The 16,165-nt window shown below is 52.2% G+C and overlaps 1 protein-coding gene and 1 non-coding gene across 8 annotated transcripts; one reads left to right on the forward strand and one right to left on the reverse strand.

The window, feature by feature from the left end:
• Nucleotides 1-4,778: 4,778 nt before the first annotated feature.
• On the forward strand, nucleotides 4,779-4,865 carry TRNASTOP-UCA (transfer RNA opal suppressor (anticodon UCA)). The gene has a single exon. It is a non-coding gene; the product is annotated as a tRNA-Sec (tRNA).
• A 3,586-nt stretch (nucleotides 4,866-8,451) lies between these two features.
• FOSB (FosB proto-oncogene, AP-1 transcription factor subunit) lies at nucleotides 8,452-15,610 on the reverse strand. 7 transcript variants are annotated; one of them, XM_055251191.1, is made up of 5 exons: nucleotides 14,900-15,610; nucleotides 12,666-12,986; nucleotides 12,314-12,421; nucleotides 10,911-11,066; nucleotides 8,452-10,770 (listed from the first exon to the last, which is right to left on the reverse strand). In XM_055251191.1, exons 1-5 carry the CDS (start codon nucleotides 15,023-15,025, stop codon nucleotides 10,768-10,770), a joined length of 714 nt encoding a protein of 237 aa, XP_055107166.1. In that variant the 5' UTR covers nucleotides 15,026-15,610; the 3' UTR covers nucleotides 8,452-10,767. The 7 variants fall into 7 exon arrangements, with proteins under 7 accessions (XP_055107166.1, XP_055107165.1, XP_055107163.1 ...); XM_055251190.2 differs by having other exon boundaries at nucleotides 10,900-11,066; nucleotides 14,900-15,600; XM_055251188.2 differs by having other exon boundaries at nucleotides 8,452-11,066; nucleotides 12,666-12,869.
• Nucleotides 15,611-16,165: the final 555 nt, after the last annotated feature.

Consider the following 16,165-nt stretch of genomic DNA (forward strand, 5'->3'; position numbering starts at 1 on the left):
GCAGTGGCTCACACCTGTAATCCCAGCACTTTGGGAAGCCAAGGAAGGCGGATCACCGGAGGTCAGGAGTTCAAGACAAGCCTGGCCAACATGGTGAAACCCCATCTCTACTAAAAATACAAAAATTAGCCGGGTGTGGTGGTGGGCGCCTGTAATCCCAGCTACTTGGGAGGCTGAGGCAGGAGAATCGCTTGAACTCGGAAGGTGGAGGTTATAGAGAGCCGAGATTGCGTCACTGCACTCCAGATAGGGTGACAGAGCAAGACCCTGTTTCCAAAAAAAAAAGAAAAAAGAAAAAGAAGAAAACTGTCAACCATAATTATACCTACATGTAAAGGCCTTGGCATGGGGCCTGGCATATAATAAATGCACAGTAAGCAGTTATAATATTGTTTCCCAAACCCCAGTCATTCCCCACATGACCTTCATCATCTTTCTCCAACCTGTTCTGCTATTCATCTAATATTTTTCTTGAAAATTGGTTTAATATTTAATAATATAATAACAAATGTATTTCAAGAAGAAAGGTTACTTTGCCACCAGAAACCAGTATTGCTTGCCAGAAATAGAAGACAATAGTAAAAATAAACACAAAAATGTTGACATTTAAAATGTTTGTGCAGCCAGGCGCAGTGGCTCATGCCTGTAATCTCAGCACTTTGGCAGGCCAAGGCAGGTGGATCACCTGAGGTCGGGAGTTTGAGACCAGCCTGATCAACATGGAGAAACCATGTCTCTACTAAAAATACAAAATTAGCCGGGCATGGTGGTGCATGCCTGTAATCCCAGCTACTTGGGAGGCTGAGGCAGGAAAATCGCTTGAACCCGGGAGGCGGAAGTTGCGGTGAGCCAAGATCACACCACTGCACTCCAGCTTCGGCGACAAGAGCGAAACTCCATCTCAAAAAAAAAAAAAAAAAAAAAGGCCAGGAGCGGTGGCTCACGCCTGTACTCCCAGCACTTTGGGAGGCCAAGGCGGGTGGATCATGAGGTCAGGAGATCGAGACCATCCTGGCTAACGCAGTGAAACCCCGTCTCTACTAAAAATACAAAAAAAAATTAGCCAGGCGCGGTGGCGGGCGCCTGTAGTGCCAGCTACTAGGGAGGCTGAGGCAGGAAAATGGTGTGAACCTGGGAGGCAGAGCTTGCAGTGAGCCGAGATCGCGCCATTGCACTCCAGCCTGGGCGACAGAGCAAGACTGCATCTCAAAAAAAAAAAAAAAAACAAAAAACAAACTCACTTGTTCATCATGACACATGTCACATATTAGGAGACAGATAATGGTGTTCCAAGGAGTCCTTACAGCCTCAGAATTTGTATACAGAGGTGCCTAGCAGCAACTATCTAGTTAAAACAAAGAGGGTTTAGGGGATGTATCTTGAATCTGGATTTGCCAAGCAGAGGCAATACTTTTTTTTTCTTTTTTTCTTTTCTTTTCTTTTTTTCTTTTTTTGAGACGGAGTCTCACTATGTTGCCCAGGCTTGTCTCGAACTCCTGGGCTCAAGCTATCCACTCACCTCGGCCTCCCAAAGTGCTGGGATTACAGCGCCTGTCCAAAACTTTCTAAAGATATCCTTAGTTAAACTTCCCACAAGACAAAATGTTTATTGATCTATCACAAAAGTGGTGGAAGAGGGTCTCATTGAGATTTTGGGTCCAGGAATGACTAAAGCCTCCAAGCTCAAAACAGATTGAAGATTGAAACAGCCTTTATTGGCCAGGTATAGTGGCTCACGCCTGTAATCTCAGCACTTTGGGAAGCTGAGGCAGGTGGATTACCTGAGGTCAGGAGTTCAAGACCAGTCTGGTGAGCAAGCATGGTGAAACCCCATCTCTCCTAAAAAAAACAAAAAACAAAAATTATCTGGGTGTGGGGGCAGGCGCCTGTAATCTCAGCAAAAAAAAAAAAAAAAAAAAAATTTTTTTTTTTTTTTAGACAGAGTCTCACTCTGTCACCCAGGCTGGAGTGCAGTGGCACAATCTTGGCTCACTGCAACCTCAGCCTCCTGGGTTCAAAGGATTCTCCTGCCTTAGCCTCCCAAGTAGCTGGGATCACAGGCGTGAGCCACCATGCCTGGCTACTTTTTGTGTTTTTAGTAGAGACAGGGTTTTACCATGCTTGCCAGCTGGTCTGAAACTTCTAATCTCCTGTGATCCACCCGCCTCGGCCTCCCAAAGTGCTGGGATTACAAGTGTGAGCCACCGCGCCCAGCAGAAACAGCCTTTACTGAGCTCCTCCCAGTTGCCTCATCCAGTGTCAGAATTTTATATCATGATTTCTCCTGTAAGATCAGTTGTACTAGTCTGGTTATACAAATGAGAAAACTGAGGCTGAAAGAAGGATAGTGAGGCCAGGTGCTGTGGCTCACGCGTGAAATTCCAGCACTTTCGGAGCCCAAGGCAGAAGCATCACTTGAGGCCAGGAGTTCGAGGCCAGTCTGGGCAACAAAGCGAGGCCCCTGTTTCTACAAAAAAAAATTAAAATTAGCTGGGTGTGATGGCATATACCTGTCATCCCAGGGAGGCTGAGGCAAGAGGATCACTTGAGCTTGGGAGGTCAAGGCTGCAGTGAGCCATTTTTGTGCCACTGCATTCCAGCCTGGGTGACAAAGTAAGATCCTGTCTAGAAGAAGAATGAAAAAAAGACAGTGATGATATTATTTTATTCATTCCACAAACATTTACTGAACATCTGCTATGTTCTCAAGCACTGTTTAGGCACTAGAGATACAGCAATGATCAAAAATAAAGTGCATAGTTTCATGGCGCTGATATTCTACAGAAGCAAACAGACAAGCAAATAGACACAGAAAATGGCAGGTGGTGATCAGAGTGGTGGGGAAATGTCTAGCAGGGTAAGGGGATAGGGTGACAGAGCTCGCTTTTTTTAATTTTTATTTTATTTATTATTATTACTTTTATTTGGAGATAGAGTTTTGCTGTTTTCACCAAGGCTGGAGTACGATGGCACCATCTCAGCTCACTGCAACGTCTGCCTCCCGGGTTCAAGCGGTTCTCCTGCCTCAAACTCCCAAGTAGCTGGGATTACAAGCGTGAGCCACTATGCCTGGCTAATTTTTGTATCATTAGTGGAGATGGGGTTTCACCATGTTGGCCAGGCTGGTCTCGAACTCCTGACCTCAGGTGATCCACCCGCCTCGGCCTCCCAAAGTGCTGGGATTACAGGCATGAGCCACCAAGCCCAGCCACTCGCTATTTTATTTATTATTTATTGAGACGGAGTCTCGCTCTGTCCCCCAGGCTGGAGTGCCGTGGCGCAATCTCGGCTCTGCAAGCTCCGCCTCCCGGGTTCACTCCATTCTCCTGCCTCAGGCTCCTGAGTAGCTGGGACTACAGGCGCCCGCCACCACGCACAGCTAATATTTTGTATTTTTAGTAGAGACGAGGTTTCACCGTGTTAGCCAGGATGGTCTCGATCTCCTGATCTCGTGATCCACCCGCTTTGGCATCCCAAAGTGCTGGGATTACAGGCGTGAGCCACCGCGCCCGGCCACCACTCGCTATTTTAAACTGGGTGGTCAGGGAAGGCCCCACTGAGTGCTGGTCACTCAGTGAGTTTTTGGTATTGACATTTGATCAGATGACAGAGTGAAGGGAGGCGATGAGCCATGGAAACATGTGAAGAGGAGATCCAGGCTAGGGGATCAGCAAGCACGAAGTCTTTGTGGTGGTAGCATGATCCATGTGTGCAGCAAGACATCTGTATGCCCAAATCTAATAATATCCAAGGGAAGAGGAGTATGTGAGACACGGTCAGAGGGACCAAAGGGGCTGGATTACAGGGATTTGTAAAGCAGGGTGAGAACTTTGACTTTTACTCTGAAATGGAAGTCATGGGAGAGTTTCATGCAGGAGAATGGTATTGTCAAAGAATCACTGACTTAGAATATTGAATAATATTTCGTGATGAGTACACCTAAAAGCCCAGATTTCACCACCATGCAATCAACATATGCGTGTAGAAATCGGCACCTGTACCTCCTAAATATATAAAAATTTAAGAAAAAAGAATCACCTTTTTTGTAATAAAAATTGTAACACAAGTTCGATTTCCCTAAGTGGATGGGCTGTTTTAACTGGAATATGGTACTATCCGTTTCTGAATCTGTCTCAGTTTCCCCAACCATAAAACACAAGTGCAGAAATTGGTTATGTCTAGTGTTTAAACTCCATCGCGACAGGATGTCTGTCGTCACCAGCACCGAGACAGTCCCTGGGACTCAGTAGACGCTCAATAAACGTTTGAATGAATGTGGCGCTGCATCGGCCTACGCAATTCCATTAAAGAACAGCAGGTGTCGCACCAGCCCTATAGCCGCCTGCTCAGAGCCTTTGGGGCCAGGGTGAATCAGACTCTAACAGGAACCCACTCACCACTCCTCCGCAGAAGGAGAATTCGGAATTTTCCGAGAAGGCGCTTCTGAATGCCGAATCATGAATCTCTCCTCTTAAAAAGCTGACTTTTCATTTTGGAAAAAGGGGGTCCTGGGCCCTTTAACAGCTTGCCAGGTGCTCAGACGCTGCTTCCCAGAATGCGTGGCGCTATGTAAATGAGACGGTTTTGGGAGCGAGGATGATTCATACTATATGAAGTGAAGACAACATTTTACAAGGACATCCTTCGTGATACATGAATGGGGAGAATTTATAGCCCTTGAAGTCAACCATCTCACACCTTCCCAAAGGACGCGACCATAACTCTAAAAGGTAAGCATTTATGATCCTTATATAGCTGCGCGGGAGAACGGTTGTCTTGCCCGGATGATCCTCAGTGGTCTGGGGTGCAGGCTTCAAACCTGTAGCTGTCTAGCGACAGAGTGGTTCAATTCCACCTTTCGGGCGACGGTAATAAGCGTCTAAACTTTACTTTATCGAACCGCACTTGTTTTGCTTCTTGCCCGAGAGGCGCTTCTCCAGCCTGCACCTGGAGAGGTTGCTGCGCTCTGTTACTCGAATCTGTGAGTGTTGTTACTTATTTCCTCCTCCAGAGTATCAAAAACCACTCCAAAAGATAGAGAAAAATGTCATCTACACAGTTCTGGAATGTTGGCAGTTTGGAAATTATCCTAGATCTCTCCTCTTCAATTGCTTACTCATTCAGTCATTTGCTCACTCATTTATTTAATCACGCATGCAGTGATTAATCAGTCAAATACTTGCCCATTTGTTCTTCTGTCATTCACTCAACAAATAAGCATTTGCTGAGGACGCAGCGGTGGTGACAGCCCTGGCCTTGGTCTCCTGGTGCAGTCAGCCCAGTGGGGGAGACAAACATTAAGCCATCATGTAATTACACACTTAATTAACAACTACAAAGGGGATAACGGCTGCAAAGGAAATAGAACAGTGAGGCCCTCTCATAAGGAGAGCTGAGCTGGTAGGGTGTCACGGGAACATTAGGGCAGACACTTGAAGGATGAGAGGGGGGATATTATGGGATATCGAGGGATCAGGGTGACCCCAATAAAGATGATGGGGGTAATGATAATTGCACCGTCACTCTGCACTTAGCGCTGGCAGGCACAAGCCTTGCAACTTCTCTTAACAGCCCCCATTCTACAGATGAGGAAATGGAGGCTCAGGGAGACGAAGTCTCTTGTCCAAGGCAACCCAGCCTTTTTTTTTTTTTTTTTTTTTTTTTTTTTTCTTTCTTTCTTTCTTTCTTTCTTTCTTTCTTTCTTTCTTTCTTCCTTCCTTCCTTTCTTTCTTTTTCTTTCTTTCTTCTTTCTTTCTTTCTTCTTTCTTTCTTTTTTTCTCTTTCTTTCTTTCTTCTTTCTTTCTCTTTCTTTCTTTCTTTCTTTCTTTCTTTCTTTCTTTCTTTCTTCTTTCTTTCTCTTTTTTTAAAATTTTACTTTAAAAACTGCTCCTTGTAGAGCAGGGTTAACTCATAGGCAGTGTTTTTTTTCTTTTCTTTTCTTTTCTTTTCTTTTGAGATAGGGTCTTACTCTGTCACTGAAACTGGAGTGCAGCGTTATGATCATAGCTCACTGAAGCCTCAAACTCCCAGGCTCAAGCAATCCTCCCACCTCAGCCTCCTGAGTAGCTGGGACCACAGGTGCGTGCCACCACTCCCAGCCTCACTCAGACCACTTGGCCCATGCTGTTTATTACTGCCCTGTATTTTCCTTCCCAAGCGGGATGCTCACCAAGCCGCAACTGTCCTGCCTCCAGAATGTCTCCTGAATCCTTCCCCTCCTCTCTGTCCCATGTCCCTAGCCCTGTTCTGGGCTCCTCCTCACCCCATCCTGCAGAGTCCCCACGCCACTTCCTCCCTGGTCTCCTGCTCAGTCTCACTCCTCTCCCTTCCGGTCACCCTCAGTCTGGGGCCAGAGGGGTCTTTCCTAAATCACAAACCTGCCCCTGCCCCTCTCGTGTTCAAAACCTGCAATAGCTCCCCAGTGCCCTGAAGAAAAGATCTAAACTCCTTAGCCTGGGAATTTCATTATAATACCTGCAGAATCTGGTCTCTACTAACCCCTCTCTCCACGCCTGTGGTTCCAGTCTCCACGAATCCCTAAGCTTTCTCTTTTTCTTTCTTTCTTCTTTCTTTCTTTTTTTTTTTTTTTTTTTTTTTGACGGAGTCTCGCTGTGTTGCCCGGGCTGGAGTGCAGTGGCGCAATCTCAGCTCACTGCAATGTCCACCTTCCAGGTTCAAGCGAGTCTCCTGCCTCAGCCTCCCGAGTAGCTGGGATCGCAGGTGCCCACCACCATGGTTGGCTAATTTTTTTTTTTTTTTTTTTTTTTTTTTTTTTTTTTTTTTTTTAGTAGAGACAGGGTTTCGCCACTTTGGCCAGGCTGGTCTTGAACGCCTGACCTCAGGTGATCCGCCCACCTCGGCCTCCCAAAGTGCTGGGATTACAGGCGTGAGCCATCGCACCCGACCCTCTAAGCGTTCTCAATGTATCAAGTCTTCTCCCCACCAACAGGTCTTCGGCTGTGCTATTTTCTTGGCCTCGGCCTTTTTCTAGTTTTTTCTATACTCTCTGTCCTCCTCTAGGACTCAGCTCAGCTGTCCCCTCCTCCAGGAAGTTTTTCTCTACTCCCGGTCCAAGCTAGGTGTCCCTGCTGCGCTTCCCTAGCCCCGTAGGCTTCCCAACCAATCCACTTTAGGTTGTCCCTGACTGGCAACGGTGTGTGTCCCCCAGTGGACTGTGAGCTCCAGGAGGGCAAGACCTGAGGTTCAGTCCCTATAGTGCCCCCAACCCCCAGCACAGTTGGGTAGGTGCTTAGCACATTTTTTTGAGTGAATTAATAAATGGATTCCACCATGACAAATTCCCTTGCTTATTGATTTACCAAAGCGTCTGAGCGACCCCTGGACCCTCACCTCAATTCCCAGAGGACTTGCTGTTATGCAAATAAGAGACGGCTAGGATTGTGCAATGGGGATGGCTCCACTCTATCTGTAAACAAAAAATGGTCATATATTTGCTTTGGTCATTCTTGGGTTGGCCCCAGTAGTGGTCATATGGAAAACAAAAGGAAACACATCTTCAGTGTAAAATAATCGTTTTTTGTAGTTGTAGTTTGTAAAAGATCCAAGATGGCTCCTCATTCCTAGCCTGAGTGGTCTTTAGTAGTTTGCTGTGCAATTTTCTCAAGGTCCTCTTTTTTTTTTTTTCTCAACATAGTGAGATGGGTTGGGGTGGGGGGGTGGTCTCACTATGTTGCCCCAGGCTGGTCTCGAACTCCTGGCCTCCTACCTTGGCCTCAGAAAGAGCTGAGATTACAAGTGCAAGCCACTGTGCACAGCCCATTAAGCTTCTTCTGTGTGTAGTTTATCTCCTTAGTGTCTGTTTTTAACCCATAGAGCATACAAGCTCCATCACTAGGAGACCTCTGTGACCCCACACCTGCAGGCTAACCTTCTGACTCCTTACTTTTTTTTTTTTTTTGACAGAGTTTCACTCTGTCACCCAGGCTGGAGTGCAGTGGTGCGATCCTGGGTCACTGCAACCTCCACCTCCTAGGTTAAAGCGATTCTCCTGCCTCAACCTCCCAAGTAGCTGGGATTACAAGTGTGCACCACCACACAAGGCTAATTTTTGTATTTTTTGTAGAGACAGGTTTCACCATCTTGGCAAGGCTGGTCTCAAACTCCTGACCTCAAGTGATCTGCCCATCTTGGCCTCCCAAAATGCTGGGATTACAGGCGTGAGCCACTGCGCCCGGCTGTGGCCGTTACTTTTTCTAGTAGGAGGCACTGCCTGCGCGTACGGGAAGTCCTCCTGTCTGCCTTCCTTTTATCCTACTGTAGACCCATTGACTAGAAGGATTTCCTGCATAGGTGTGTGTCTGTGTGTGTGTGTGCATGTGTGTATGATCTCTCTGTGTGTGTAGTCCTTCGACAATCTAACCTAACCCTCTCTTACTAAAAGGAAGCCAGGCAATGGATGTTAGGAAGAAATAAACACTGTAGCCTGGCGAATGCGTTTTTAAGAGCTTTTTATTGGCAACAGTGCAGAACCAAGGGGAGAGGGGACGGCCCATCGCCAATCTGCCCCAGCCCCCCGGGGTCAGGTGCAAAATACAAAAAGAGAACCACAAATACAGCATGGGGTGGGGGGGTCGGGGATTCATTGAATTGTGGTTGGCAGGGTCAGGCCCTGCTCACACTCTCACACTCGCACCCAGAATTGTCAAAGATAGATTGTAAAAATCTAGGATCCCTCAGGCTTACTCACAAAAAATAAAATCTCATGTCCCCAACGAACCCAGAGTCAGACGACAGCTGGAGCATCGTCAGGGACAGTCAGAAAGGAGATAAGTGAAAACGGTCAGATGGACACAGGCGGAGGAGAAAAGACAGAGGGAGAGAGACCATCAGGAACAATCAGAGGGGCCGAGACGATCAGAAAAGGGTCAGCCCGAGGCAGGCTGAGCCAGAGTTTCTAGAAGCAGTTTCCAATTCAACGGCTCGCATTGAGGGCCAACGTGACCTAGGCCGAGGCTGCAGAAGCGCTCACACACTCACGCGCACGCACACACACACATCCATATATAATATACTTATTTATACATAATAGATATAATTGCCTTTCGGAAACCAGGAAAGGGATAAATAGCTATGGAATGGGTCTGGGATCAGGACAGGAGACGCGCGACAAGGGGCACGTGGAATGTTTTTCATGCAGCACGGATGGAGGGCGGCGTGGTCCACCCCCCGATATTAAAAAATATAAATTTGCCTCATAAAGAAATCCTCATGAGATGAAGCGCAGGGAACGGCGGGGTGGGAGAGCCAAAACCAGGGTCGGGGCTGGGTGGACTCGGGAATGGAATCATGAGATTCCAGCCCCTTGAGTCTGCCAGTCCAAAAATATTGGGGGTTTGGGGATACCAAAGCCTCAGCTCTGAAATCTTCTCCGGAAAAATGTCACAACCCCTCACTCCCTTCCTAGAGAGGATGTGAGGGGCCAAGGGGTGGGAGAAGTTGGCGTCCTAGGCTGGGGATTGGTCGGGGGGCCTTAAAGAAAAAGGCCAGGGCTGAGGGTCCTGAGGAGAGAGAGAGAGGCCACGTGGATGGAGGACTGTCACCCCCTTCTCGGTTCTGTCACCCCCTTGAGTCTAACTCACTGTTGAGGGGAGGAAGAAGGGGGATGGACGGAAGGGAGACCGAGGAAAGGCTTTCGGGAGTGGGGGCATTATCCCTCCAGAGGGGTGCTGCCCCACCCAGCTGCACCCCACAATCTGGCCAACTCATTTCACAGTATAAATCACTCCAGCAGGACGGCATCACAGCACCCCCTGCTGCCTGAAATCAGAGCGGCCCAACGAGGACGGCCAGGAGGGTCGGCTGGCAGGAGGCAGGGTCTTGGGATAACACTGTCATCAGAAACAGGGCTGGGGGCTGATTTCGGGGTGGGGAGCTTTAGGAGGCCAGAAATTCCAATCAGAGCCAGTTTTTCTGGGAGGGAGTGGCTAGACAGTCAAGGAAGAACGTTCACATTTCAAAAGAAGTCTGGTCGGGTGATGAGATTATTCTAGGGGGGCATCGAATTCCCTTTAAGGGGGGCTCACTTCTGCCCAGAGTAAAGGGGATCTAACCCCATGGAAATGTGGGATCGATAAGCTAAGGTCGGGAGTGCAGGGGAAACCAACCTAGGCACCCCAAAAAAAGGGTGGGTGTGGGAGACATTGGGGGGGTGGCATTTTTCCTTGTTGAGCCTCTCTGGAGAGGACTCCAGCCCACCCCACAGCCTACCTCCCACCTCCGTCCCTTCATCCTCACACAGGACTGCCCGAAGGTGGGCGTCACCACCCCCCCCCCCCATCCCCAGAGCTTGGGTTGACGTCAGAGAGCCAACAGACAGCTGGGGGTGTCCATCCTCCTCCCACCCCCTGTCCCCAAAGTCACCAGCTCTCCGGCCTCGCCGGGGCACAGAAACAAGAGGCAGGACAAAACACAAGGAATCCTCCTGTCCGATGGCAGTGGCGCAGTGGCCGCAGAGGGTCAGACGGAGGAGCCAGGGAGGCCACACACCCACTTTGTCTCTTCCCCTCTCTCTCCTCCTCTTCCTCCTCCTCCTCTTCCAAGTCTCTCTCCCCCGTGTGTTTGTTTGTTTTGTGTGTCTAAAGAGTTCACAGAGCGAGGAGGGAGGGCGAGTTCAGGGGATCGGAAGGCTGGTCACTGCCGCTGGTGCGTTGGGCGCCGGCGAACGCGGAGACCTCCGGGCAGGTGAGGACAAACGAAGAAGTGTACGAAGGGTTAACAACGGGGAAGGGGTCGCCGAGGACTTGAACTTCACTGTGTGTAAAGAGAGAAGCCGTCAGGTTGGGGGGTGCGTCTTGGCTGGTCTGGAAGGGCAGGGGCGGTGGTGGCGGGGGCGGCAGCAGCCAGCTGAAGCCATCTTCCTTAGCCGGTGCTGAGCCCGGCAAATCTCTCACCTCCGCCAGCGGGCCCGGCCCGGGCCCCTCTTCGTAGGGGATCTTGCAACCCGGTTTGTGGGCCACCAGCACAAACTCCAGACGTTCCTTCTCCTTTTGGAGCTCGGCGATCTCCGACTCCAGCTCTGCTTTTTCTTCCTCCAACTGATCTGTCTCCTGAGGCCAGGGAGGCCAGGTCACAGAAGAGAGAGAGGAAGGAGAAAAAAGCATGTCAGTGACCGGGAAACTCGGGTCATGGCTCCCTTGGACTTGCTGCTGGAAGGCAGCCCCGGGCTGAGATGGAGTCCTGGTGGCCATGGTAGTTGGGGCAAGGGTCTTGCCTTCCAGGAGCCTCAGTTTCCCCCATCTGTCCAAAGGATGGTAGGGAAGGGGCCAGGTTTATGGGGAAGTTTCTGGTGTGCAGAAGGCACTCAGAGGTTTGTTGAATGAATGAACAATCGTTATGTGGTTGGTTTTGTTTTGCTTTTGAGACAGAGTCTCGCTCTGTCCCCCAGGCTGGAGTGCAATGGTGCAATCATGGCTCACTGCAGCCTGGACCTCCTGGGCTCAAGCGATCCTCCCACCAAAGCCTCCATAGTAGCTGGGACCACAGTGGTGTGCACCACCATGCCCAGCTAATTTTTTTTTTTTTTTTTTTTTTGTAGAGACAAGTCCTCCCTATGTTTCCCAGGCTGGTCACAAACTCCTGGGCTCAAGCAATCCTCCTGCCTTGGCCTCTCAAAGTGCTGGGATCACCGGCATGAGCCACTGTTGTGTGTTTTTAATGTGTTCCCTTCTATTACCCCTCCCTCTCTACCTCCCAGGGAAGAGATCAAGTAGAGAAGGAAAGTTGACAATTCCCTTGTTCCCTCAAGGAGTAACAGCTCACCCTGCAGGCATACAGCAGGGAACTCTCAGACCAAGGGAGGACGTAGGAAGGGAGTGGGTTTTGGGGGATGCCACCAGCACCAGGAGAGCTGTGGGTGGCTAGGGCAGAAAGTGGAATAATTTCATTTCACAGGCTTTCCAGAGTGTTAAGGGTAGAAAGAGCCTGGGAGATTTGATGAGGGTTTGGAGAGATGGAGAAACTGAGGCAAAATGGGTTGTTACTTGCTGAACACCAAGTGGGAGAAATGATGGGAGCGCACCTCTCCTCAAGGGCCCCATGTGGCCCCTAGGGATGAAATGAAGGCTAGGAAAGTAGTGCGTGGGGTGAGGAAATGAGGGGGACCAGGAGTTGACTTAAGTCCATGGGGGTCTGTGTTTGTGCCCTGGGCTACCCCGTCTGGCCACACCAGTACCTAGTTCCATGTGTGGAACGTCTAGTTCTCAACCCAGGACAAGGGTACAGGTGGAGAGGGGGCAGAGAATGGGGAGAAAGCTCCCCTCAGCATCCCCTCTCCCACCCCAGGGCCTGTCCTCACCGCCTGGAGTCGGTCGGTCAGCTCCCTCCGCCGGTTCCTGCATTTAGCTGCTGCTAGTTTATTTCGTTCCCGGCGCACCCTTCGCTTCTCCTCTTCCTCTGGGGTAAGCTGAGTCAGGGAGATAGAGGCCATGAGATTTGGGGATACAGCACTCCTCCACCCATCCCGAACCTCTACTTCTTTCAGAACCCCCAAGAGCCAAAAAACAAGCCTCCAGTCCTCGCTCGTGTAGCAAGGATCTTGGGGTTTCTGTAACACTGAGGCCTTAGTGGAGCCCCCCTCCATTCATAAGAAACTTCCTGCCTCTCTTGCTTCCCCCGACCCAGGCCAAGTTCTGATGTCCCTTACTCACCGTCTCCTCTCGGGGTCTCCTAGGCCGGGCTCGGGCTGGGCGGGCAGGCCCAGGCCCACTGGTAGTTCCGCTGGTGGAAGGCCCACCACTGCCACTCGCTCCGCCACTGCTGTAGCCACTCATGCCTGGCGTGGAGTAGCTGGTTCCCGGCATGTCGTAGGGGTCGACGACCGGGGGCTGGGAGGCCAGTGGCTGCCCCTGGGACTGGGCCATGGAAGAGATGAGGGTGGGTTGCACAAGCCACTGGAGGTCCTGGCTGGTTGTGATCGCGGTGACCGTGGGCACGAAGGAACCGGGCATTTCCCCGAGACCGGCGCACTCCTACGGGGTGACACATACACACACAGGCGTAGACACACAAACAAAGACACCGACACACACACACCCAACACACATAACACACACCGACCCCGTGAGTGAGCACAGGGTGAGCGAGTGTGGATGTGTGTGTCACAGGGAAAAAGCCACAACACCCACCCTTCCACTACACCGTGACGCAGTGGTTAATGAGAGGATTTCTGCTCAACTGGCTTCTACCTCCTCCTTCTTCCTCGGGGAAAGGTTGCACGGTTCCAGCGGGTGGTGAATCACACCCCGGGTTGGTGACTCTTAGGTGTGGGGGGTGGAGAGGAGGCTGGACACAGCCGGGTGACAGAACCCCCGGGACGGAGCCACAGCCACACACACAGCCACAACACCCCACCCCCACCCCAGAGGCAAGGGGAGGGAGAAGGAGAGGCCTTAGGCCAAGCCTTCCTCTACACTCACACACACACACACCCCCCTCTGCGCGAGGTCCCATGCCGGGGCGGGGGTCCCAGTCAAAAAGCTGTTTGGGGGACGGGCCTAGGAGTTTAGAACAACGTTTCAAGTTACTGTCTCTTTTCAGAGTGAGACTGACGAGTGACAGTTTAGGGTGAACGGACAGGTAGAGAAAAGTAACCACTGGGGCTCTCTCAGATTGTCGCGGAGGGGGAATGGTGCGGGACCCGAGCCCCCAAGCCTCAGCAGCGCTCATCTCCCCCCTCCCGTAAATGGACTCCTGGAACTGCTCTGAAGGCTTAACTACTCTCTCGGGGGGCGTGGTGAGGGAAGGGCTGGCTCGCCGACCAATCAGCGTCCTGGGAACCCAGAGGGGGCGGAGCTCCCGGAGACCACCTGGCTGGTTGCCCTTCGGCTCGCGGTTATAGTCCTGTCTTGGGACACACCGGAGGAACCGGGCATGAGGAGCAGAGGGAGTGGGAATGTGTCTGTGTGTGCCTGGAGAAGAGGGTGACAGCCACCGTATCTCTCCAAGAAACGCCGGCACACAAGCAGACACCCCCTGCTCCTGAGAGCCCAGGGACCAGATCCCCGCAAGGGCCTCGCAGATCCATTGGGTCGCAGAGAGCCGCTCTTGTCACGACAGGGATCCCCTCCCTCTGCCTCTAGAGGCGCGGAAAAGAGACCTAGCCGCCAAGGAACCACGGGTTCCGGGGACAGAGGGGGAAGGAAAATGCGCCCTACAAATAGGAAGGAAAAGCTGATTGGCCAAGGCGTGCGCCCCGGCGGCCAATCGAAACGCCGGGCTGCCCCCTCCCTTAGCAACGTGGCCCCGGCGTTCCAAAATAGAACGCTCCCGGGACGTCAGGGGCGGGGCGGACGAAGGGGGCGCCGCGCGCCGTGCGTGCCCCGCGTCAGACGGAGGATTCCAGCGCGTCAGCCGTTACGCACGGGTCCCCCGTTACGTCTCCGCGCAGGAGGCGGAGGCAGCGCGGCTGAGGGTTCGAGGCCCCTCTTCCCGATGGGTGGAGGGCGACCCAGCACCGAAGTGGGCGCTCCGAAGGAGGAGGAAAGGAAGAGAGACTACTGGAAGCTTCCCCGGGATTTCCCCCACCTGCCTAACTGCGCTAGCTTCAGGTCTGGGACTCGAGCAGGGGGCAGTCCCGGGGCCGGCTCAAAGTTCTCAGCCCCGCTACCGCATACACGTTGCACCGAGCGGCGCGTTACCCACCCCACCCCCACCCCGCCCCAAAGCCTACCCTCCCTGCCGCGTTCCCTGCTTGCGCTCCACTCACGCAACCAATTGCAAACATCTCCCGACTCTTTGCAGTTTGCAAAGTGCGCTATGAGCCTTTTCCATCTCAGATCTAGGGTTCTGATGCGTCTTTATGTGGGGGTTGGGGGTTATTCTTTTCACCCTTGACTTAAAAACTAAAACCTACAAAGCAGCACCCCTACTATCAAAAACTTACCTGGGAGGCGGCGGCGGTGGGTGGACTGCCGAAAGAGTCCACCGAAGACAGATATTGAGACTCGGCAGAAGGTGAGGAGCTGCACCGGGAGCCGGAGTCGTAGTCTCCGGGGAAAGCCTGAAACATTTCCCTGGGCACAGGGGGGCCCCTGTGACCACGCTGAGGTCGCCGGGAAGCCAAGGCTATGGCCGGGTTGGGGAAGTAAGGTGCGAGTCCGGGGTGAGCCGTGGGAGTCCCGGATGAGCTGAGCGAGTCCTCAAAGTACGCCGTCCGGGGAAGCTCGGGGAAGGAGCAACGTCCCGTTCCAACAATGGCAAAGTTTCTATGCAGTCTCCCTGCCGTGCCCAGGCCCCCACAGGATGCCGCTGTACCTCCTGAAAGTGCAGGCTCCGTAGGACCAAGGGGCGAGGGAGGGGTTGCTCCCCCAGGGGCAGAAAGCGCTGTCCCGCTGTACAGAATCAGCTTCAGCTACGGTCTCCTCCACGCGTCCGGCGGGTCCCACGGGGGGAGGGGAGTAATAAGGCGAAAAAAGTAAGTCGGTCCTCCAAAAGAAAATGAAGAAATATCTAGAAGAATCTTTCCAAAAACTTTCTCCCCGGAAAAAAAAGATTAATGAAATTTCATAACCCCCAAGAAGAACCACAATAATCAAGTTTCCAAGTCTTGGTTCCGCGTGTCCCTGCCGTGGCCGTAGCTCTGAGTCTTATGAATGAAGCACAGACCCGCCAGCCTGTATTTATATGCCCGGGACCCGCCCCCCTGCTTACGTCACCCGCCCCTTGCTGGACAAACTTCCCCAAATCTCCGGCCCCACCAAATCGAGTCCCGCACTGTCCAGCAAGAGGTCTGTTCTAGACTCGATCTGGACACTTGCATGACCCTCGGGGCCCTGGGGGTCTCGGGGGTTGCGTTCCGGGCCACACGGCGGCAGGGGATCCCGGCCCCGCCTTCCCGGAGTTCCTGTGACGCAATTAGCCATATAAGGATCTCGGCCGGCGCGGCGGAGTGTTTGTTTGGTATCCTAGCAATGACGTCAGAGGGAATCCCTCGCTCGCTCGCGCGCGCGCCCGCGCCCCGCCCGCGCCTGCGCAGTGCCACGCCGCCCCGGGGGCTGGTAATAATAGGTGCTTAGACTAGCCTCGCAGGGCCCCCGCTGACCCGGGCGGGGAAGACCCCAGCCTGCAGGTCCCCTTCACCTCTGGCGCCCCCACCCACCCTGTTCTACCGCTGGTGCAGCGCCCCCATTCGAGAAGAAGGGCAGATCTC

Source organism: Symphalangus syndactylus, chromosome 17 (assembly GCF_028878055.3).
Source record: "Symphalangus syndactylus isolate Jambi chromosome 17, NHGRI_mSymSyn1-v2.1_pri, whole genome shotgun sequence".
In the NCBI taxonomy this organism is placed as follows: Eukaryota; Metazoa; Chordata; class Mammalia; order Primates; family Hylobatidae; genus Symphalangus; species Symphalangus syndactylus.